The sequence below is a fragment of the Gossypium hirsutum genome, chromosome A13 (assembly GCF_007990345.1).
Source record: "Gossypium hirsutum isolate 1008001.06 chromosome A13, Gossypium_hirsutum_v2.1, whole genome shotgun sequence".
NCBI classification, from domain to species: domain Eukaryota; kingdom Viridiplantae; phylum Streptophyta; class Magnoliopsida; order Malvales; family Malvaceae; genus Gossypium; species Gossypium hirsutum.
In genome coordinates, this window is record NC_053436.1 from 41,782,509 (window position 1) to 41,808,810 (window position 26,302).

At 34.0% G+C, this 26,302-nt stretch overlaps 1 protein-coding gene across 2 annotated transcripts; it reads right to left on the reverse strand.

Moving 5' to 3' along the window:
* Positions 1 to 232: 232 nt before the first annotated feature.
* Positions 233 to 2,967, reverse strand: LOC107893795 (lipid phosphate phosphatase gamma). 2 transcript variants are annotated; one of them, XM_041084855.1, is made up of 3 exons: positions 2,051 to 2,891; positions 1,093 to 1,175; positions 233 to 545 (listed from the first exon to the last, which is right to left on the reverse strand). In XM_041084855.1, exon 1 carries the CDS (start codon positions 2,757 to 2,759, stop codon positions 2,070 to 2,072), a length of 690 nt encoding a protein of 229 aa, XP_040940789.1. In that variant the 5' UTR covers positions 2,760 to 2,891; the 3' UTR covers positions 233 to 545; positions 1,093 to 1,175; positions 2,051 to 2,069. The 2 variants fall into 2 exon arrangements, with proteins under 2 accessions (XP_040940789.1, XP_016674376.1); XM_016818887.2 differs by lacking the exon at positions 1,093 to 1,175 and having other exon boundaries at positions 2,051 to 2,967.
* Between the last annotated feature and the right edge of the window lie 23,335 nt (positions 2,968 to 26,302).

Genomic DNA, 26,302 nt, shown 5'->3' on the forward strand with positions numbered 1-26,302 from the left:
TTATGCCCTCCAACCAACGATTGGATGATAATGATACGTTGTGATGCTAATGGCTATAGCATCACCGACGTTTACTGTTTAAAACAGGTCATTTTAATACATGATTTTCTAAGTGGGTTATTTTCATAAATAATAAAATATTTGGGTCGTTTTTATAAAAAAAAGCCACATGTAAATTTCAACAAGAAAACTAATGGGACTAGCAATGAAGATGGAAGAAATAAACTCCAAATTTCCAGTCAACATCGAAACACTGCACATCTTTCATTAGATGCAAGCTAGCACCTGTTTGTTAAACCAACTGATTATAACCAAAAGTATAACAAAATAGAAGATTGTAAATGATATGTATGTATTTGTGTCTTGCAATGATGTTTCTTTCATCGTGGTATAACAAAAAAACACAGAAACATGTTCTTAACTGACACACACATACAGCATCCTCAAACATCAATGCCCCGTTTTGATGCCCCGTTTTGACTTCTCATTCAATCATCCATTGGCACAGAAGTTGGATCTTGAAACATTCGTATCAAGAATATGACCTGCAAAGTGAAAGAAGAGCGTTTTATAGTCAAAGATTAGTTCTTAATAAGAAGAATGAGAGAGTGAGTTATAGTACTGTAGACAACAAAATTCAATGGTCAACTTATGCTGCCAATCTCTATACTTGAATGAAGTTCTAGATTTAGTTCACGTTCTTATAAAGTGCTCTCACGTTTTCAATTTAAAATCCTAGGTCAATTGTTTACAATATTAGTATTTTCCATCAATAATCTAGCCATCATCATGAACTCAGCAAGTAGAACTTACAGTAAGCAAAATTTTGAAAATTAAATACTAAAAGAACGGTTGGATTAGAATCTTTAAATTAAAGATTTAGAAGATTTAATTTTTAACTTTTTCAGTAATATGACTCAATTTCGAACTCTGCCAAAGTACGGGACTGAAGGCATATTTTGATCTAACTCAATTTTATGGGAATTTTTAAAGATGATACTTGAAATACATTTTCCAGTGAGGCAGCTCCATCTTAAGCACAAAAAAGCAAATAGTTCTTGTGTCCCGAATGACGTTTGAAGATAAACTTACTATGTTTTTGCAAATCATGCTCAAAGATGACAATTTGAACCTCCAAACTACATACAAGCCATTTTTGTACCAATCATGTTTCCCTGTCAAATTCGAACCACTTATCAGATCCTAAGTCCATTTTCCAGCTACAGCATTTTGTGATTAACTCGAAATATAAAAAAGCTTTCACCTTTCCTATAGGTTACTAATCAATTTATTGCACATACTAAAACTATTCACTACACCTTGGCTGTTACGCAATCCTGATAACCATAACCCAGCATAATACATATGTTCTTTCTGCATTCATCTCATTTCTCCATATTCTAGAGATCGCACTCCTAATACAAGGATACCTTAGGTACCTTGAACATTCAAGACATACAAGACATTATCAAATGTGACTGCTTCAACAATGACCATTCACTAATAAGCTAACAAAGCAAATTTGAAGCAAAACATCTCCTCTCAGTGAAGATAAATACATGGTTCGGTTTTCACTACAAGGAGTGTCCAAGAATCACAAAAGGGGGTTTTACTTCATTTTCTATTATTGTGAAGACTGGGAATTTATTCTAAATGACACAAAGGAATGAGTCACTGTTTAATGCAGGGTCAACATAAAGTACTTAATCCATGAATCCAAAGCTTAGGTCAACTGCTTCATACAAATATCCTTAAGAGGTGGCATTCATTAGTTTTTAATTCATATTCCAATATGTTCAACACTAACCCTAACTATTCCTACCAGCAAATAAAAGGTGCTTGCTCGGTCACTTCATACAACCATCCTTAGAATGTAACAGCTACTAAGCTTGGAATTAGGATCCCAACACGTGTAATTTATTATTACCGAAACAAAAATGTTCAAGGAAAATTTTCACATTATCAAAGATGCAAAATAACCAAGTAAGTTTCAATACAAAATGTAACAAAAGATTGAACATATGAAACTATATATGTAAATATTTCATACCTGATGAGTTTGTGTTTAATCAACTGCTCTTGGAAGCCATGGCTTTTCTGGCAGCCATAGTATTCCTAGCAGCCCTTGCATTATCATACTCAAACTTCAACACATCTGATATGTGAGAAGTATCCTTAACATAAAAAAACCTCCCAAAGGGACTCTCTTCAATCAAAGGGAAATAACAGAAGAGCATAGAATTCACCACCCAAAACCAGAGCCCACCAAGCAAAATCCCCAATGAAGCTCCAGCAAGAACCTGGGCCACCGTATGGTAACCTAAATAAACCCTAGAATACATAGTCAAGACAGCCAAAGACCAAGGTAAAAACAAAGCAGCCCACTTGGTTCTAACATTCCAAATCCCACCGATCCCTTTGCATGTCAAAAGGGTGAAATAAACAGCGAAAAAGAACATGTATTGAGAGAGACTTGAAGGCCAGCCGTGAGAATCACACATTTCTAAAAGAGCACAGGTTTCAGGGCGGGCTTGTTGAACGGATTTTTTGATGAATTCATTAATGAACTGTGATATTACTAGGCCTAATGCAAAGAACATGCTTTGAAGCTCTCTACGGAAGATGAAATGAGAAACGAAGCCACCAAGGGAAATGAAAACGGGAACTAAAGAAACCCAGGCTAAGAAATGGCCTAGTTGGTCACCTCTTTGATACCTTACATGAGTTAAACTTACCGCTTTTAGTGCATTATATGTCATGGTGGGATTTCGATCTGGGTTTTTGGAGAAGTTGGGATCAAACTTAACTTTAAGACGGGATTTAGTTTGGGAGAGTTGGGTCAAAGCCGGTGCTTTCAATGTTTGTTTGAGGGGAAACTGCCGTGAAATTAAAAGCCAAAAAGGATAAAAGTCCAAGGAAGTATCTGGAAAGGAACACCCATTGAGTTGGCTACACGTGGGAATAATGAAACTCACACAAAATTAGTATTTTTTTTTTAAATCTTAATTCGGCTTTTTTATATTAAATTATTATTTAAATTAATTTCTCAAAATAAATGTGTTTTGAGATTATTTTTCCGAAAATGTTGCATAAAGCCTTCAACCTAATTTGTTCTGGATGTAATCATCAGAAGGAATTTCCATTGTGATTGGGTTATAGATGGACAGAAAATTGGTTTTATACAAAATTTCAGATCTAATTGAATTTTTAAGTTAATCTTAAACTAAATTAAATTCCAATTTAGTTTTAAAGATTAAATTAAATTTTTACTTTAAATGGAGAGATTTAATTAAATTTTAAAAATAAATTAAATTAAATTAAAATTTTATTTTAAATGGAGAGATTAAATTAAATTTTAAAAATAAATTAAATAAATTTAATTATTGTTAATTTTTAATGAAAATTCTGTGCATGTTAGAAATGAGAGAATGAGCAGAAGTCTAATCCAATTTAATATTATATATAATATTTAAAATCAAAAGTTTTAAATAATTATTTCTACGTGGATGATCTAAACTTTTTGTAAATGAAAATTTAAAGTTCCACAATTTGCTATGCATTTAATTTTAGATATATTATGCATATTAAATTTTAAATTTCTTTTCAAGAAATTGCTTATAGGCTAAAAAGTATTTTTTAAACCCATAAATAATGCCAAATATTTCACTTTTGAAATTGAACAAAGGAGGAGAGTAAAGAGGAGATAGTGATAATTCTGTAGAGGCCGGTTTACTTAAAACAGTTGAGAGACAGAAAGGAACAAGATAACAGGCTGATTGAAAGAGAGAAGAAGGATTTGCTCAAAGTAACTTTAGGGTTGAAAAAGATGATCCCTTCTTCATTGCTAGGAGGGTATTTATAGGAGAGGTTCTATACTTCACTAATGTGATGTAACAGCCTGTTTTTAGTCAAATTAGAACAGTAGTTTCGGGACCACAAATCTGAGGTTAAAATATTTATTTTATTATTATTTTAATTTTTACAGCATGAATATATGATGGTGTGAAATTTTTGTTACGAAATTTTAGCATTTAGTTGCTCAATTTGATAAAAAAGACTAAATCGCGTAAAATGAAAAAGTGCTATTCTATTAGTTAAGAGTGCTAAATAGCTATAGAACCTTAAAGTTAAGGTCCTTATGTTGTAAAATTAGATATTGGATGATAATGGCTTGGCATAATTGAAATTTTGAATTAATAATAAGGTTAATTTTGTCATTTAGTAATTAAAGGTTAATTTAATAAAACAAAAGCCTTTAATTTCATTCATATTCTTCCTTAGCCGTTTGTAACATGAAGAATAGCCATTTTTAGGGCTTGATATTCAGCCAAGCCTTGTATGCTCAATTAGGTACGATTTTTGTCCCGTTTTTAATGACTTTTGTGTTTTTGATATAGTTGCAACTAGGTCTAGCTAGCCTAGGGACTAATTTGCAAAATTTTTAAAGATTTTGAATGTTTCCATTGATGAATATGTATGATTTTTTTTATTGATGATAGATTTTGAATGTTATTTGATAGATATACAAGTTTTGCTAAGTGATTTTTAGTGAAAATGCAAAATAGGGATTAAATTCATAAATGTGAAAAGTTAGTGGTTAAAATGTGAAATAAATGAAAAATATGGCTGCTAGGGGCATAATAGTAATTCGGCTAGCATGGGTATATTTGCAATTTCATTAATTTGGGGTTTTATGAAATAAGGACTAAATTGTAAAAAATGTGAAAGTTTAGGGGCAAATGTGTAAAATAGCCCTAATGTATATTTTGGATTGAATTGAATAAATATTTGATAAAATAAGTTAATTTTGAATATATTTAGATAAAGAAAGAGAAATACGGACTTGGATCGGGGAAAAGATAAAGTACTCAATTAATCGACAATTTCATCATTTTTGAATCGAGGTAAGTTCGTATGTAATAAGTATTGTTATAATTATGCTTTAAATGCTTTGATATTGCATAAATTGTGTATATGAGACTACAATCATATTTGACGACAATTCGGCTATGTATGGCACTTAGTGTGCGGTTCGAGATAGCTTCGGCTATGTATGGCATTTAGTGTGCGATTCGAGATAGCTTCGGCTATGTATGGCACTTAGTGTTCGATTCGAGATAGCTTCAGCTATGTATGGCACTTAGTGTGCGATATTAAAATAGCTTCAGCTATGTATTGTCACTTAGTGTGCGAGAATTCGAGTTTTCAACGCTTTTCCATTTGGGTATGAGTTTGTTACAGATTGGTTCAGGTATGTATATGAATAATACAAGCTTTAAATTGAAGAAGTCATGAAGTTTGCATATAAGTATATGGTTAAGCATGTAGAAGATTTGTTAGTATTTATGAATTATGAATTAACAAGTTCAAATTGATAAATTGTGTATTTATGATTAGTTGAGTTTATTTCATAAGAGCTTACTAAGCTATAAAGCTTACTTTATTTATTTTTCCCATGTTTTATAGTGATTTCAAAGCTAGCTCAGATTCGGGGATCGTCGGAGATTACATCACACTATCCAACCATCACTTTGGTACTTTTGAGCTTATGATTTGGTCATATGGCATGTGTAGGATTATGGTCATTTTGATATGTAGCTTGGTAGTGAGTTTTTCCATTTGAGATGGCTTATGAATGGTTATATTTTGGTTTGTACATATAGCCATGAGACTTGTCTTAATTTGGCTAGTTTTGTTATGTATATATAAGTGTGCATATGTTTTATATTGAGTGATTGAGGTTGGTTTGCAATGTTATTGATAGTTGGTATTATAGATGTCAAATGGTTGATAATTGAGAAGCTTTGTGCTTGTGGATTGAAGTATGATGATGCATGTTTGGAAAATGTTTAATTAGATGATTTGAATATGTAAAGTTGGTATGATTTGAATGAGTAAAACATGAGATAGTAAGCATGCTAGTAAATGGAATTGAAATGGTATGTTTTAGTCTTGATTTTTGTTGAATTGGATGAACATTTATGCTATGAGTGAGTACCATTTGAATTGTGTAGGTATGCACAAAAATAGGGTGACAAAATGGCTTGGTAAATAGCCTATTTTTGTCCACACGGGCAGAGACATGGGTGTGTGTCTCAACCGTGTGTGACACATGGTTGTGTTACACGGTCGTTTGTCCCCTAGTGTTGAAATTTAAATGAAGTCAGTATGCTCCACACAGTCTCACACACGAGAGTGTGATTAGTCGTGTGGCATAAGTCAGAATACCCCCTAATTTGCATACGGCTTAGCACATGGGCGTGTGAGTTGGCCGTGTTGCATAAGTCAGTATACCCTATAGGTTTGGCATGGCCTAACACACGGCCCGACACACAGGCATGTGTGGCCACTTTGAAGGGTACACGGCTAGACTGTAACATCCCGAAATAGGGCCTAGTCGGAATAGTGGTTTCGGGACCACAAATCTGACATCAAAATATTTATTTTATGATTATTATGAGGCCTAGAGTATGAATATATGCATATGTTAAAGTTTCATGAAGAATTCTAAGTATTAAGTGTCCAATTGGAAATTAGGGACTAAATTGAATAAATTGTAAAACTTGGATTCTAGAAGAAATTTGTATGAAATTTCCTTAGATTATGAATTAGAAGGTCTTGGAGATAAATTTGCCCAAATTCTAAATTTTTGGACAAAAATAGGCTTGCATGGATGAAATTTTAAAGAAAGGGCATAAGGGCATTTTGGTCATTTGTCATTTTAATGAAATAAAAAGGGAAAAATGGAGCAAAAATATGCTCATCTTCTTCCCATAGCTGCCGAAATTTGGAGGACACCATAGCTAGGGTTTCTTCAATTTTCAAGCTCAATAGTAAGTGCTCTCAAGCCCCATTTTTCATGTTCTTTGTATTTTTGAAATCCCGGTTGTTTGCTCTTTCCATTTCTACCCATATTTCATGCTAGGGTTCATGTTCAAAAATTTACCCATGCATGAGTTATTGGTATTTTGATGGATTATGGAGGAATATGAAAGAGAAATGTGTATTAAACATCTTTTCCAAGTTGGTTTTCATGAGAAACCCTTATAGGGACTATTTTGCAAAAGATGTAAATGTGTGGTAGAAATGAGGAAAATAATGAAAAATGTGGGTTTCCATAAGAGAGAAAAATGATCAGTTAAGCTTGGGTAAGATAGAAGTTGCATGTGTTTCATTATACGAGCCTAGGGACTAAATCGTAAAAATTTCAAAGGTTAGGGGCAAAACGGTCATTTGGATCGGGGGTAGATATTAAACTTGAAATTTATAATGTGGGTTATTAATGAGCTAAATTTGTTGTTATAGACCCCGAGGAACAAATTCCGGAGGCCGATCGAGGTAAAAGCAAGGTTTTAGAATAACCGAAATATAACTCTGAAACTGTTACCAGGTAAGTTCGGATAACTTAAAGAAAACCCCTAATATGCATGATTGTATGATTTATGAATGCATGATGATTGAATTATTAATGGCATGAAAATGCATGAAATGCGTCTTTGATAATGACTTGTTGATAACCGTCTCGGTTGAGGTTAAAAGGGAATTCGATGGATAAACCATGTTTTACATGTAAAAGGAGATCCTGCATGTGTTGCAGTAAGGATTTAGCCCGGACGGGTAATCCGTGATCTCGAGTATGGAAAGGAATCTAACCCAGACGTGTGTTCCTTGAACGATCAAGCCTCTCGAAGAATACGAGTGCATTGTGGATTTAGCCCGGACGGGTAATCCGATTAGGATCTGAATTTAACCTGGAATGGTAACTCAGATTCGAGCACATTAAGGGTGCTTGTCGTTATAAGGGATTTAGCCTGGAATGGTAATCCCGACATCACCTTATGAGTTCATGATATGAGGGATTTAGCTTGGACTGGTAATCCTGCCATATAATGTGAGGTTCGCGAGAGTGCATATATGGAAAGATCATTTGAATGAATTGATGAATAATGGGTATTCCATCGAGATTTCCTAGAAACTCAACGAGATTAACGTAAGATACATGTATGAATGAAATGTTGAATGATGAGCTCACCTAGTTAAATTACATGATACATGATTCTGTGACTAACTCATTTATTGAGTGCATGTGATAGGAAATCATTTCATATTGGATGATTTCATGATTTAAGTATGGATGTATGCTAATCACTCAGTAAGTTTACTCTTCGGTTATTCGAGCTTACTAAGCATGAAAATGCTTACCCCTCTCTTTTCCCTATTTTACAGAGCTCGAGGACTCATAAGGATTGGAAGATGGTTGGAGAAGCAACACACTATCAACTAGTCAAGCTTTGGTATAAGGACACTTCTATTTTGTTAATGGCATGTATAGGCCTTTGAGTATTTTTTCATATGTGTCATTTGAATTTCCAAATGAAGGCATGCAAAGATGTATTCATCTTTTTGTATAAGGCCATGGAAATTAGCTTAATTTAAGTAGGCTATGACCTACAATTTTATGCATGGTTTTAATTACAAATGATGGGTTGCTATCAATTGGCAATGAATCACATGAATGAGACAATTTCAGATGGATTAATGTAATATGGGAACCCATGACACTAAATAGGGAATAACCATTTATGCATGAAACCAATGATATGAGGTTTCTATATATCTATTTTCATTAAGATTATTTATAAACGAAAAATTATGTTTTTCTTTAAAACTTGGTAACCACTAGGCACTAGTAGTAGAAAGGGGTGACTAAAGGCTTGGAAAATAGCCTAATAAAGTCCACATGGTTGGACACACGGGTGTGTGTGACACACGATTCCCTCCCATAGGCGTGTATTATAGCTGTGTGTCCCCTGCACCTAAAATTTTAGCTCAAAGTTGTACACGGGTAGGCCACACGAGCGTGCGCCATGGCCGTGTTAAAATGACAGTTTCGTCCACAGGCAGGCAGCACGAGCGTGCTCTATGGCCGTGTTGATAAGTCAGTATTGCCCACGATTGAAGGGTATGGGCGTGCCCCAAGATACATAAGCGTGTGAGTCCACACGGCCCACCTACTCGGGTGTGTGTCCCTTTATGTTAAGGAAAATTTTCTGAGGAGCCCAAGGTTAATCAAACGTGCCCATATTCGTCCCGCATTACCTTCCGATATAATATAGGTCTCAAAGGCCTATACAAGGGACGAGGTGTTCATGATTGAAAAGTTTTAAATTCAAATGAAATTTTTTGACCCGAGTTAGTATACTGAAAGTGTAAAGTTCCGATAATGCCTCGAGCCCTGTCCTGATGTTGGATAAGGGTTAGGGGTGTTACATAGACACACGGGCGTGTGGTTGGCCATGTGACCTAAGTCAGTAAGCTCACTTGTTTGGACATGGGGTAGGACAAAGGCTAGGACACGGCCATGTACTCTCATTTCAAATGTCCACATGGCCTGCGACACGGACGTGTCTGGTGGCCGCGTGTCTGGCCACATGGGCGTGTGTCCCCTGTTTTGAGAAAATTTTTCTAAGTGCTTCAAATGTTTTAAAAGTTATCGGTTTAGTCCTAAACCAATCCCAATGCATGTTTAGGGCCTCGTAGGCTTTTATTAGGGACATATTGAATGAGATTGAATGATGGATGTTTGAATTAAGATAATGTATGCTAAAAGTATGTATAATTCTGTTGTAATTCCAGTAATGCTCCTTAACCCTATTCCGACATTGAATACGGGTGAGGGATGTTGCATTTATTGGTATCAGAGCTACAGTTTAGTCGATTCCAGGACTAACGTAATATGTGTGAGAGTCTAGTTATACATGCCATATATAAACTGTGATAGTGTGATGACTCCTGACATTTTAAAATGTCTTTTCATATAGAAATGGATCCCAATCAAGCTATAGCTAATGAGGTTGAAAGTAATGTCGTCTAATTCTAGACCCGTAACGGACAGTTAGAGAGGAGAGGCTAAAGAAGCATTCTTCCATATGATGAATGAATGGTTCACGCAAAATATTCAAATGAACCCGGCTGCTCAACAACTTCCACCCCTCCTAATTCCCAACCTGTACCTGTGTAACACCCTAAACCCGGCCTAGATGTTAAGGTTGAATCTGGCGTGTCATATCGAAGTGTTTTTTCTAACAGCAAGACTCATCGTTTATAAATCCAATTTTAAACCAAAGACTCTTTTAATTGTTTTTACCAAATTAACTCGTTACCAACGCATGTCAAACTACTTGCCACTAATATATTAACTCAACTTAAATCGAAGAAGCATTTTGAAAACTTTGATGTTTAATGCTCGTGTTCTTTTGGACACCATGAATATTTTGAAAACCTGTGTTTTCTCAGGCTAGCATTTTAATAAAAGAAACCAAAAGCCCAATTAAAACTTAAACCCATAAATGGCCTTATTACATGATCAAAACCCAATAGGAAATTTAAAAATAAAAAAGTCAAGCTGCAGATCAACTGCAACCGTGTGGCCTGTAACACCCCTATCCCGTAACCGTTGTCGGAATAGGAAAGGGGTATTACCAAACTTGTAACTCATGTCAGAACAGCAAAATTTTAAACTTTTTCTTGAAATAAAGATCATTCATTTAGATAAATGCTAAATATCTATAAGTACACATTCAAAGGATGCCATTTTCGCATGGCTTATATACATTAACCAGAATATTATTCTACTACTAGTCTATTCTATACATGCCATAAAATAATCCAAAACATAGTAGTACCAAATAGTGGATAGTGATAGTGTGACGAGTTGTTGACGATTCCCGAGCAAAGGCCAAATTTGACAATCTATAAAACAGAGAAACGTAACAACATAGTAAGCTTTCAAGGTTTAGTAAGTCTTAAGTAAAACAATTAACTTTGCTGGATTAAATACATTTATAACTTACACAAAATCCAAGTGAAGTCTCGATGGGCTTAATAAGCCTACACAAGTACATAATACATACCTGGCCAACTTAATGTGCTGAACATCCGTAATTGTTGATTTATTACTAAGTCGCTTAAGATTAGGCCTTACACAAATCACATTTTGAAATGTCAAGATATATCACCATTCGGTCAAATAGATTAAACCCTATGTATGCACATGTAATTCATCTATTTCATCCAAATTTAAGAGTATATACCCCTTCGCATTTAAAAAACATCAATGGTATTTTTGTTTAGTATAATCAGTCGAACTAAAACATAACACTATAATCACATTCGGTTTCCATATTTGGAAACACATATTCATGTTTTCATATTACATAAACAATTTGATAGAGTCAATACTCGTTGAATATAACTTATAACCATCTCATAAGTGATTCCCCAAGTACATTTGTAATACAAACGAAATCGAATTCACATAGCAAGTAAGTATCACTTACCATATACTTAACCTTTGTACACTTACCGTTTCCATAGTTACCAATTACCAATTCAATCTTTCAATACCTCTAACCACTTAATCATATGCACTCATTTCGTGCACATACATAAATGTATATATGTATTTAGGAGCTTAGTTCTTTAGTTCATATTCACATTAATATTTCAAATAAAACATAACACTATAATCACATGTTACCACATTTCACACAAACTATCACCATTGTAATTCATTAACCTCATTCGAATATAAGCATATAGCGTATACCTTAACTTCATGTCCTAATATCATTCGACTTTAATACATATTTATATATATATCTATACATATCCCTTTCAATAAACTTCCAACTAAATAAGAAAATACACACATGACTTACATTCTTCTCATGACAACCATTCGGCTAAACAACATATAAGTCACAACACCTTCAATTTATAAAACTATCAACACATATTACATATACATTGCTTACGTTTATAAAATAGCCATTCGGATAACTTGCACACATTTAAATTTTAGCCATTTTGGCCTCACCACCTATATATTTATCTTGTGCATCAATTCAGCAATAGCTTATAAGCAACTCAATTAGTTTCATCAATGTTTACAACAAAATCACAGATTCACTACAAGCTGTTTTCTTGAGCAACAATCATTAGATTATTTGTAACTGGAGCTACGGAACTCCAAATGAAGTGCCATAAATTTTCCCCGAAAATAGACTCATATATCTTCTATCTATAAAATGTTCATGATTTTTGGTTAGGCCAATCAAAACCAGAATTTTCTTAAAGTTTCCCCTATTTCACTGATCGACTATACTGACCACTCTTCACTACGAATCAAATTTCTCATTGTACAGATTTCAAAATATGTTCTTGTTTATTTCATTTGAAACTAGACTCATTAAGGAGTCTAAGAATATAAATTTTATCTTATAACAATTTTTTTACTATTTATAATGATTTTCTAAAAACAGAACAGGGGATTTCAGATTCATTCTGACACTGTCACACACAACTTTAAATATCTCTCTATAGGAAATTCCTTTGCTTACATTGTTTATTTTATAAGAAACTAGACTCATTGAGATTTGATTACATATTTTATTCAGTCTCTAATTCCACTCCAAAAATTTATGGTGATTTTCAGAATCACGCTACTGCTGCTGTCCTAAGCAGATTATTACAATTTGCTCTTAAATTTCCAAGTCCAAACACTTAAGAACTTAGCATTTGAGTTTAAAACATATCATCATATATAAGTACTTCTTATTATCACATACAAATCATAATTTAAATATCAATTTTCTAATAACAAATCGGCTAAGGCTCATAGAAGTAACTTATTCCTTATCATTTTACTATAGGTAATTACACCAATTCATAGTCCCATCTTTACCCGTATTCCATATCATTCTTCATTATAACTAAACTTATATGCTAGAAACTTACCTCGGATGTTGTCGAACGATTTCAACGGCTATTCGATTACTTTTTCCTTTCCCCTATCCAACTTTGATCCTCTAAGCTCTTGAGCTAAATCAAACAAATTTACTTCCCAATCAAACATAGTCATACGGCATCCATATACATTTTAAAACCAATTCATTTGAATCAATTGACCACTTAAGTCTATTATCATTCGTTTTCAAATTTGTGTACTTGATAAGTCACATTAAACAATTATATATGCAACTTTAATACATATTTATATTCGAATGTCTCACTGACACAAGGCGTATACATAAGGCATTAACATACATATAAATATATTTTAGTCGATTACTCAAGTTATGCACAACATGTATATATATACACTCTCATATTCATTATTATAAATATTGCCGAATACTTATTTAATAATCAACTCATATACTCATACATGGACAATTTGAAATTTCCTTTAACAAATTATACAATCGGCAATGGCTACAATAACTTAACAAGCCTTAGAAACTTCTTTAACCTTTTAACTTCATCTTATTACCCCTAAAGTCCGAATGCACACATAACAAAATATAATGCCAAAACGCCATTAACTAATAAAATCACACATACACAATTTATATACAAATTTCATCCTTACAATGTATATAATTCATTCGGCCATTCATCACTCACCTAACAAAACTTCATATCAAATTCCTATGACCGATCACACATATACTTACATTCCAATATTCGTAATATTCAAAATCACATTCTAAATAAAATAGTCATGAACAATGCCGAATCCTTAAGTGTTCAAACATAAATTTTTACTTAATTCAAAACATATAAACAACATTTGTTCAAGACATCAAACCTCTTTAATTTCGGCTATTACTAATATAAACATTCACAAATCATATTCTTAGGAAGACCGATTTCTTTCCACAACACATTCATCATCAATACTTAGATGAAACAACCAAAATTCCTTCCTTTATACCCTAGCCGAATGCTCCAATCATCCATCAAAATTACAAATTTTAGCATGGGCTAAGTAAGAACCATGATTATTTACCTAAAACAAGTTAAAATTTCACAATTTAACATAATATACTAACCTCCTTAATGACTCAAGTGACCAAAAATTCTTCCCTCCCTTTCTTTCTTTCCTTCGGCCCAGATGAACAAGAATGGAGCTTTATTTTTATCACCCCTTTTTTTTATTCCTTAACAATATAAAATTATACAACCATCATAAGTAATTATTTATGTCTATTTTTAATATAAATTCCTCATCATGGCCGGCCACTATAAACAAAAAGGAATATTTGACATGCAAGTACAAGCATTTTATAACATGCATTAATAGGCCACTTTAACATTTACCTAGCACATTTCTAAATTTTCTCACACAAGTCCTATTTAATAAATTTCACATACTATTAACAAAATTTAAGCATGAAATTTTCACACATGCATATTCATATATAATAATCATCAAATATGTCGGTTAATTATTTTTATGACTCGATTTTGTGGTCCTGAAACCACTTTCCGACTAGGGTCAAATTAGGGATGTCACATGGCCACCTCCAAGTCCCTCGAGGCTCCTTAAGGTTGGGGATTACCTGCGGAATTAAAAGAAATGGGGAGTTCACGAGAACTCAGTGTGTAAACCCTTATCGGTCAGACAGTAAACAGTGTATGCAGTAACAGTCTGGGCCTTAGCCCTATACAGTATCAGTGTGGGCCTAAACCCAATACAATATCAGTACAGTGCAAAAATGCAACCCATCCCAAATCTATCCAGCACACCACCCGTCCCAACCAACACACCATGTGGGGATATAACTCGACCCACCCAACTAGCATCACAGCAAAGCTGCCAGTAATAATAATGCAGCGTAGCTACCAATAACAGTAAGTGTGGTAAGCCACCAGTAACATTAAACGTGACATAGTCACTAGTACAGTACTTCTTCCATATCAAAATCCCAACCCCATGCAATATGTCATGTCATAAATAATACGTGTATGCAAAGACACGCTCAGTACAGTCATACCAATATCATACAGTCATCAATCAACCAATCTCTAGGGCTATGACGGTCATTTTCGTCCATTAGGGGTAAAACGATAATTTTACCTCTTAGGGGTATTTTGGTCATTTCACTACTTTTGGTGTCTCGATACAGATTGCAACCTCTTAGAAGATCTGCCGTCGCCTCGAGCGACTCAGATAACTTATATGGCCAACGGTGAAAATGGGCCCAAAGCCCATCATCGACCCAAGTGGGCCCATAACGGCCCAAGTCCAAAAGAACACTCGTGGCAGCCTCTAAGTCTGTCGCCCATGCCTTGTGGGCTCGATTTACCACACGAGCATTCGCATACTCATAAGGCCTCAGATGCCGGAGTTTCAGCTTTTTGGCTTTTGCTGATTCACAGTAAAACAGGGGTGTAAATACACACCTGTTTCGATTTTCTGGCAGTAACGATTTACGATGTACAATTACACACCTGTTATGGATTGTAGTTGAAATGCTTCCAAGATTAATCACCAATCAGCATCCGCAACCACCTCTAGCCCCTAAAACCCCATATTCTTTTCAATGCTATTACCAAGAATCAATAGATCCCTTATAGGGGAAAAGTAATCGGCCTACACCTTGGTTAAGGAAAACGAGTCCCCAAAAATTGAATAAATGAAGAAGCGGTTAGGAACGAAGAGTACTCGGCTATCTTGAAAAGAAAAGAAGCAATGAAAGGGAAAAAGAAGAAGTTGAGTTCGGCTTAATCAAACTTTAGGAACAAGAGAAGAAATGTTGAGAACAAGAGAACAATAGGTTCGGCTAGAAAAGAAAGGAATAGGCAACCAATATTCGGCTAATGAGTGATTAAGCAACTTTTGAAACAAAAAAGAGAGAAAAAGTTTGAGAAGAAACGGCACAAGACTTTTGGTATTTTGACACTTAAAATTTGGCACAAAAGACTTGCACTAAACAAATCCCAAAGAAACACAAGTGATTACCAAAAAAATCAGCACTAGAGAGAAAAGGAGCCAAAACGTAAAAACCCCCAAAATGCCTAAAAGGAAATTCGGCCCCTACTCAAACACCATTTGCCGAAAATGAACATCCCAAACCCCTTTAGCCAAATTTTGTACCAACAAGCTACCCATTTCCGCTACAACTCTTCCCAATCTCAAACTCCTAGAAAATCTCCATGATACTCTCCCCTTATCCCTCCTTGATATCCTCCACAACCATCCCATAAGACCAATTCAAACTCTTTATCACCAGAGTTCAAATCCAACACCAACTCTTGCCGTCCCCTGATAGCAAAATAAAAGCTCCTTGCTTGCCATAGGATTTGAACCCTTGTTCTCACAATAGCCTTGTCACGCCACCACCACTAGGCCACAAGCTTATTTGTGACATAAAATTACACACACTTGAACATAAGTCCTATCTGCTAACAGCCAATTTCACTTAAGAACAAAACTAAAAATTTTGCTAAGGTCCAAACTCGAACCCAGGCTTCCTAAGAACCCCCGAACATACCCAAAACACTTGACCACCAAAGCAACCATGAATCTTATGCCATAACATGCAAAATTACAGACCCTATATTTTTGGGGCATTACAACATGTAGCTCCTCAAGTTATGGAACATCAAAGACTGAATAAGCTGCCAGTTGATAAAATTCGTAAGTATGGGGCCGAAGAGTTTAGAGCTACTGTTGATGATGATCTAGAGAAAGATGAATTTTGGCTTGAAAACACTGTTTGAGTATTCAATGAACTTGTGTGCACACTAGTTGAATGTTGGAAGTTTGCCATTTCCTTGTTGAGAGACACAGCATATCAATGGTGGAATACCTTGGTGTCTGCAGTACCGAGAGAGTGAGTGACCTGGGAATTCTTTTAGACTGAGTTTCGAAATAAATATATAAGTCAGCGGTGTGTCCCCTATTTTGAGAAAAATTTTCTAAGTGCTTCAAATGTTTTAAAAGTTATTGGTTTAGTCTCGAACCAATCCCAATACATGTTTAGTGCCTCATAAGATTTTATTAGGGACATATTGAATGAGATTGAATGATGGATGTTTGAATTAAGATAATGTATGCTAAAAGTATATATAATTGTGTTATAATTTTGGTAATGCTCTTTAACTCTATTTCGGCATTGAATGCGAGTGAGGGGTGTTACATGTGACATGGCACGATAAATACTCGATCCCACCAAATGAGTAAACGATGTTAATGGACGTGAAGAACGTACATTGTGGGGGCCATATGATATGCATTTCAATCAATATGAGGTTGTTATGCCTAAATGGGTCCCTTATTACATATAAAGCATGTTTACACTTAGAAGCGAGTGTTCATCTCATTATCAAAAAGTGAAAGGCCTCACTAGGGGTTCTTGTCTAGCGGATGGTCTTGATAATAGAAGTGTGTGGCTCCTCTAGTCTAGACAGTGGTCAACTAAGGCACTGCCTCAAGTGAAGTCAAAAGGGACGTCAATACCTTATACCTTGCTAACAAGTGTCGAGGTAGCGGAAGGATATAACAATCCCAAGTTGAATAGGAGGTCATATAGTGGCCTTCCATGAGACATTCATCTGTGTAAATGCTGAAGGACGATTTGAAACACTTCTTCTTTCTTGGGAAAATGAAGAGTTATTATATTTATTCTAGAAGTTTCATCATAAATGTGACAATATCTAGGGAAAAGTGGCCATGATGAAAGGTGTTTGATACCGTGTATGTGGCTAGATAACTTTGGTCATTGTTGGACCAAACTTATAAATTATTTTGATATAACAAATATTATGTTTTGAATAAAATCATTTTTAAAAAAACTTGGTAAAAATCTCATTTCAAATGATATTAAAAAAGAAAATTATTGAACTCATACTTAGAAAATATTTTAAGGTCAAGTCGTTAAACAAACTTTCAAACATTTTTCAAACCTTGTTAAAACTGCTCCCAACCAAAAAGTATAGATCCAGTACTGCTACATTTATTCAAGTGTCGATAGTTTTTGTTGAGTATTAATAGAATCAATATTTTATTGATACATTTTTCAGTATCAATACAAAAATGGCATTTTGTTTTCCAAAGTGTTTACCAAGTATCGATATAATATTGATACCTTTTGCTAGGTATCGATAAATTTCTTCTATTATCGATAGTGGTATACTTTTATCGACACATTTTTTAATATTAATACGAAATTGACATTCTGACTTCTAAAGGACTTTTCAAGTATCAATACGGTATTGATACCTTATATTTGGTATCGATAGCATTACCCTAGTATCGATATTGTTGGCTCCAATAGCCACTAAAATAGGCATTAAATGTTTATGGCACTGATGCTCTTAGAAAAAGTATCGATACCTATTGTTGCATGTGACATTAATGTAGTTGTATTTTCATACCCAACGGCTCTATTCATTTTTAGAACAACCACAACAGTTGTAAATCAATTTGAGACTATAAATACCAGTTTCCAAAGGTTCAACAATAAGATTACAATAAATCAAGTGCTTCAAGATACATAAAAAATTCATTACCAATCACTTTGTGCTTCAATTCTTTACCTTCTTCTTGTAAACACTTATGAACATTCATTGTATTTTCTATTTGCTCAAGTGTTTTCCTTGTAATTGTACTTAATTAGAAAACATCCTAATCTTGTAAGTAATATTTCCTTGTTTGCTTATTTGTTTCTCTTTGAGAGGGTTTGTGTCTTAAGATTTGCATTCATTGTTGGCCTTTTAGAATTTTTGGAAGCAAAAGTAAAGAATATAAAACAATGAATGCAATGATTTACAGTGGTTCAGCCCCAATTGCCTACTACACTACCTTAGCTTTCCACAACTAAAGATTTTCTCAAATTCACTAATTGAATTAACAATTGAGGACAATGTTGAACCTTATAACTCCCTTAAGATTTCTAAATCATCTTTAGATACTAGCTCTAGTACCAATTGTTAGTTCGAATGATCATTAACACATTGTACAACAATGACATCCATTTTCAGATCATATTTTTATGAAGAATATCAGTCCATCTCAAAGCCTCCATACTTCAATGGAGCAAATTACTCTTATTAGAAGAAAAGAATGATGCTCTTCATTTAAGCAAATGATCTTTTAGTTTGACAAATCATTATGGATGGTCCCTCCATTTTTCAAAAACAAGGAGAGTAATTAGTTTCAAAGAGTAAAAGAGAATGAAGTACAGAAAATAAAAGGAATATATAGCTCAATGCTAAGGCCATACACATTTTATTTTGTGCACTTAGTCTAGAAAAGTACAATAGGGTGTCATCTTGTTTCAATGACAAGGAGATATGAGACAAGCTTGAGGCTATTCATGAAGAACAAGAAGAAGCCTATTTTTGCCTTATGACCATTGATGACTCTAAAGTAACTTCAAACTCATCTAGTTTAATTTATTATTCATTTGATGAGTTACAAGATGCCTATGATGAGTTAGGTTTGGAATTTGAAGTCATGATTTCAAAGCATAAGAAAAATATTTCAAAATTGAAAATTGAAAATGACTTACTTTCTAAAACCAATCATGAAATTAAGGAGAAAGTAAATAAAATGCAAGGAATTATTGATGAATTTGGGAGAAAAAATTATAACTTGCATACTTTACTTTCAAAAGTTCATGAGGATCATAAAAAATAACTTAAGTTACTTAAAAAAGAAAAAGCTTTATCTAACAAAGCCTCTCCAAAAATATTTGAAAAGGCAGAAAATTCACAGGCAAACTTTGTTAAATTAAGCTTTAATTATAATAAACATAGAGGTCCCCCAAGTTTTTACAAAGAAAAATTTGTTAAGAGTGTATGGCCCGCTAAAGGACTAAGTACCACTTAAGACAATGATATCCTTTCTAAATGGGTACCCAAAGAGACTAGAATTTCAGAAATTAGCTTATGGACCCAAAAGAATTTGGGTACCAAAAATCCAAGATTAATTTTATGTTTGTAAGAAAAAGATAGCATTGTTTTAAGGTGAAGAATTCAAGTGGAAACTCATGGTACCTAAATAGTGGATGTTGAAGGCATATGACTAGTGGCAAGAGTCACGTCATTGTGATAAAGCTAAAAAGTAGAGGAGAAGTTACTTTTGGTGACAACTCCAAAGGTTTCATTGAAGAATTAGCTCTATTTGTAAAAACTCTTCAATTTTTGTTGAAATTGTTTTATATGTAAACGATTTTAAACATAATCTTTTGAGTATTAGTTAGTTATGTGATAAAGGTCTCAATGTCATATTTGAATCTAATGAATGTAAATTCATTGACATTGTGTCTAATAAGATTATGCTTGTTGGTCATATAATAGGAAATATTTACACGGTTGATAAGTGATAAAAGTAACATGTTTTGGTATCGTTTTTAATGCATTTTGGATGATTATTTGATGTAAAATGGTGAATTTTATGCTCCTAATCCTTTAAATTCATGTTTCTATATTTAAGAGAGCATTTGGGAGAAAAAGGAGTGAAAAACGAGCAAAACTCAGAAAATTAGAGTAAGGTACAAGGGTCACACGTGCTGACACAAACCATGTGTCAAACCATGTGGAAATCGTGAACTGCACTCTGGAAACGCAGGAAAATGTAACTTTTAGGTTTTTCAGGCATTCTAAAACCTTTATATACCAAATAAAAGAAGAAGGGAAAGAGGCGTAAGAGAATATTGAAGAAAATAACTTGAAAAACACCATTGAAGTCTACTTTGGAGTGGATTTCCATTAAGATTGAATATCTCCTTTTGAATTCTTTGAAGTTAATTATGAGTTTCCTTATTCCTTGTGGTTATACTGTCTTTGAGATGTTTTTATTTGTAATTATGAACTAATTTCCCAAATACCTAGGAGGATGAACCCTATGATAGATTTTGTTTTTTGATTTCTTTTTTTTTACGCTATAAATACTTGGATCTTGTTCTTAATTATGTATGGTTAATTCTTGGTTTGATATTTCTAAGCTATGAATCCATGTTTGATGTGCTTAAATCAGATGAGGAATAGACCCTGTTTAAGAGTAGAACTAGCGTAATTGAGTGGAGTTTCATGCAATCCTAGAAATAGGATGACATAAATCTACCAGATTATAGTAAAATATAATAGAGGGATCCATAGATTGAGTTAATGCAATAATAAGGGTTTTAATTAGAAAGAAATTTCTATTAATCAATCTAGAGTCAGTTGCTCTTAGTCTTGAAGAGAGATGTTGTAACAACCCATTTTTAGTGAAATCAGAACAGTGGTTTCAGGACCACAAATCTGAGTTAGAAAGAAATTTACTTTAATATTATTGCATGAATTGCATTATGATAGAAATGGCGTATGAAAATTTCATTAAGAAAATTTTATTGATTTCATGATTAATTGTGCAAAGGACCAAACTGCGTAAAATGCAAAAGTTGAGTTCTAGTAGCTATAAGTATCAAATAGCTATGGAATTCAAAACTTGAGGTCCTTATAATTAGACCATTAAGAAAAGTTAGTAGATATTTTTGGTGAATCATCCATGGAAAACTAGAAAAAGAAAATGACTTAATTAGAATGTTAAAAAATTAATGGATGATAATTAAATTAAATAGAAATAACATATTATTATCATCTTCTTCCCCCAAAATACATGGAAACCTTAGGAAATAGAAAAATTTTCAAGCAAGCTTTCTTGGCTTAATTGGGTAAGCATTATTGTCCCGTTTTTAGTAATTTTTATATTTTCGAGTTTGAAATAGCTTAATCTATCTATTTTGGGGACTAACTTGTAAAGATATCAAAGTATAGAAATTTTTCCATGGATGTAAATGCTGAAATTTTGAAATTTATGGTAGAAAATGAAAGGTTGTTGATTTATAAACAACTTTTGCAAAGAGAATTTTGATGAAATTATGATTTAGGGACTAAATTAAAAAATGTAAAACCCACGAAAAAATTCTAATTTTTGTGAAATTCATGGGCTGTTATTGTAACATGTAAAATTCAGTTAGGCTTGAAATAAGGATTAAATCGCATGAATTTCATTTTCCGAGCTTAGGAACGAAATTGTCATTTTTAAAAAGAATAGGGGTAAAATGGTAATTTTTCCTAAGGTGTGAATTGAATTTAATTGAGTATAATGTGAATTAAATTGATGCTAAATTCATTTACATAGATCCGGAAAGACTCAATAAAGAGTTAGATCAAGGAAAAGAAAAAGTGTCGGATTAATAGATTTATCTACACGAACAAGTGTCGAGGTAAGTTCGTGTAACTAATTTGTGTTTATTTTTATACTTGAATTGAATGTGGTATGTGTTTGCATGAATTATGTAAATGTTATAAAAGTATGAAACAATCAGATGCTCGTTAATATTCAGAAAATGATAAGTTTCGTTTGAATAATGGAATTTGATGGATCCATGAATTCCCGTATTGAATGTGGTCTTACATATGTTGCGGACAAAATATAGCTCGGACGAGCAATCCTGTTATAAGCCTCTCGAGCATCCTGTTATATAGTTCCTGCGAACATCCTGATCGGTAGTGATCCTGCATGTGTTGCGCACTACCGCAATTCTTTGTGAGCGTCCTGTTACATGATTCGATCAGTTGTGATCCAGCATTTATTGCAGATAGAAACGCAACTCTTCGTGAGTGTCCTGATATAGGCTCTTATAAGCTTCCTGACATGGCTCTCTTGAACTCACTGTTATGCTATTCAGAGCTCCCTGTTAATAACTCTTCAGAGTTACTTGTTAAGCTTAATAAGCTTCTTAATTAAAACTCTTATGAGTTTTCAGTTTAGCCTGGATAAGCTTCCTGGTACATGGCTCAAATGAGCATCCTGATATATGGCTCGAGTGTGTGCTTCCTGATTATGTGCCCTTATGGGTACCCTTGAACATGAGTTGATGGATCATTGATTTGTATAATTTAAGTATACTATCTCGGTATGTAACAGCCCAGTTTAGACCCTAGTCAGAACAGTGGTTTTGGGACCACAAATTCGAGGTTGAAAAGTTATTTTAATATTATTTTGTATGTTTATGACATGAGATTTAGATATGTGTGAAAGTTTGGTGTGATAATTTTATCATTTAAGTGGTTAATTTGAGAAAATGACTAAATAGCGTAAAATGCAAAAGTTGCATTCTATATGTAAAAGGTGTCAAATTACTTTGGCTTTTTAATTTGATGGCTTTAAATGGTAAATAAACCATTTTAAATGATAGTGGACATTGTTGGACATCCATTATATGTTGAAAATGTTATTTCATTAAAGGTAAAATAGTAAAATGGCTATTATGTTAATATTAATAAAAAATGCATGAATTAGTGTTATATTCATCATCTTGGCCGATTATATCAAAGAAAGGAAGAGAAAAAAATCAAGTTAGGGTTCGACACTTTGATTGCTTGATTAAGGTACGGTTTTGACTCGGTTTTTGATGATTTCTATGTTTTCGTGATCATTGTTAAGTGTTTTAGCTAGCCCATGCTTAAAATCATGAAATTGTTGATGATTTGATGAGATGCAATTGATGAATTCATGAATTTTGTGATGTTAAATGGTGAAATAGGAAAGCTTGGTGATAGATAAATATGTTTTGCATTGTGATTTTTGATGAAATTTCTTATTATAGACTAATTTGTGAAAATGAGAAATTGAGGGGTTGAAAAGTGAAATAAATGATAAATATGGGCTGATAGGGATTATAGGAAAATTCGGCTAAGGCATGGTTTTGATGAATTTTGTATATTTGGTGTTTTGTGTAATAAGGACTAAAATGTCAAAATGTGTAATTTTAGAGGCTAAAGTGCAAAAATGCCCAAAGATATGTTTGTTTACTAAATTGAATGTGTTAGTGATTAAACGAGCTAATTTTGAATACATATAGATCAAGAAAAGATGAATTCGGATTTAGATCGAGAAAAATCGAAGATTATCGAGTAAACGATTGGAATCGTCAATTCCGAGTACGGGGTAAGTTCGTACGTGATATTTGATGTTACAGTTATGATTTAATGCCTTTATAAATGCATAAATTGTATATATATTTGACTATGGTTTGAGCACGATGATAAATAGGTTATGTTAGGAACTAAGTGTGCGATTCAAACAGCTTCGGCTATAAATAAAAGCAAGTGTGCGAGTTGGAATGGCTTTGGCTATATGAGGCACTAAGTGTGTGATACCGATATAGCTTCGGTTTATTGAAATGGCACTAAGTGTGTGAGATTGTTGTGGTTATGGCAAATCACTGATGCACTAAGTGTGCCATTGCTTAAGGCATGGAAAGACTTCTGAATGAATTAATGTATTTGAACAAGAGGTGAGAATGAAATGAATAAATACGGGAAAGTTCAGGTATGTTCGATACCTATATGGTAGATGATGTTATGTGTATGAAGCTTGATGAATTAGTATGAACATATTAAATAGAATAAAATTAATGGATGAATTGTGAATTACTAAGTGTTTATTAGTTGATATTTCGTATATTCTAAACTGTTGATTATTTATGGTACGAACTTACTAAGGTGTAAAGCTTACTGTGTGAAATGTTCTTTGTTTTACAGTGCTATAAAGCTAGCTCAGATTTAGGGATCGTCAGCGACATCAATCACACTATTGGGCATCTATTTTGGTACCATTTTGAGAGTTGTATATATAGTATATGGCATGTATAAGCTAGTGTCACTTTGGTATGTTTTGTGTTGCATTTAGCCATGAGATTTGGCTTGTAAATATTGGTATGTATGACCTCTTAAGTTGGCCTAAATGGTGTGTTTGATAAGTAAGATATGTGATGTTTATAATGTTTATGTGATGGTTTACAATGGGGTATTGAAGTAATGAGTTTGTGCATTTGGAACTTTGGTAAATTGTGATGATGTTGGCATATTGAATTGGTTGAGGCTATATAGTTTGATATGTGATTGAATTGGCATGTTTTGGTTGCCTTTAAATGCATACAAATGATGCAAAAATGTTATGGTTTTGGTGTGTTTGAGATAGGTGGGAAATGTGGTTTAAACCAAGCCTAATTTTGCCCTACACGGATGACTACACGGGCGTGTGTCTCAATCGTGTGTCAGTTATAACTTAATTATGCAAGTCAGTCTTGTGCACAGCCTAGACACACGGGTGTGTCTGGTGGCCGTGTGAGGCACACAACCTTGGCACATGGGCATGTGTGGCCATTTCGAATGGTACATAGGCTAGACACACGGACGTGTTGTTGGCTGTGTGACCCAAGTCAGTTTTGACCACGGCCAAGGTACACGGGCATGTCTTTTGGCTGTGTGGTTAAGCCAGTATGTATGCCCTATTTTTCCACGGTTTAGACACATGGGCATGGCTAAAGCTTGTGAGGCACACGACCTGTTCACACGGGCGTTTGACCTTTGAAATTTTAAAAATTTTGTTAAGTTTTTGAGAAAATTTGTATGAGCTCGGTTTAGTCCTGACCCCTTTTTAAAGCATGATAAGGGTCTCGTTGACCTATGTAAGAGACTTTGTAATGATGTGTGACAATGATGCTATGATGATTGAGAAATGAATGCTAAATGTTCAGGTATGTCCGGTAATGCCTCTTAACCCTAGTCTGACGATGGATACGGGTTAGGGGTGTTACATTTTATTGGTATCAGAGCTATGATTTAGTCGATTCTAAGACTAACGTAGCGTATGTGAGTCTTTCTATACATGCCATATAGATGAATTGCAATAGTGTGATGATTCCTGACAGTTAAAATATCTTTTTCATATAGCTAACGGATCCCGAACGAGAGGTAGCTAATGATGTTGAGAGCAATGCGCTCGCTCCCACTCAAGGGGTAGCACTAACCGAATCTATGTTGATTTCTAGTAGTCATGGAGGAGAGGCTAAGCAAGCTTTCTTCCAAATGATGACTGAGTGGTTCACAGAATTCGTACAAAAAAATCCAGCTGCTCAACTGTAATACCCCTTACCCGTACCCGAGGCCGGGATAGGGTACGAGGCGTTACCGGACAAACATACAAACATTAAACTAAAATACGGGCCATAAAATTTCTTTCATATTTCAAAACGTTCATTCACTTACACATAGTCCCTTATTTGAGTCTACGAAGCCCAAAACATACTTTAGAAAGGGTTCGGGACTAAACCGAGAACTTACGAAAATCTTGGAAATTTCATGCTTTAAGGTTCCACACGCCCGTGTCCCAAAGTCGTGTTCCATACACGGCTGAGACACATGGTCGTGTTTCTGCCTGTGTGGAATATACCTAGGCTATTTTCCGAGCTTTGGTCAACCTTAATCTCTTACACACTTATACAAAATCAAAAGCATATAACATGGTATTCATTTAATGATTAAATATTCTCAATTAAACCACAAACATAGCATTTGTATGTCATTATACATGTGTCTCTCATACTCATTTTACCTTGTTTATTATAGTACCACTTATACATTTATACCAAGATTATCATCTTACCAAATATCT

Excerpts from the sequence above, each read along its gene's own strand:
- LOC107893795 (XM_016818887.2), bottom strand. The coding sequence starts at position 2,759 with ATGACATATAATGCACTAAAAGCGGTAAGTTTAACTCATGTAAGGTAT.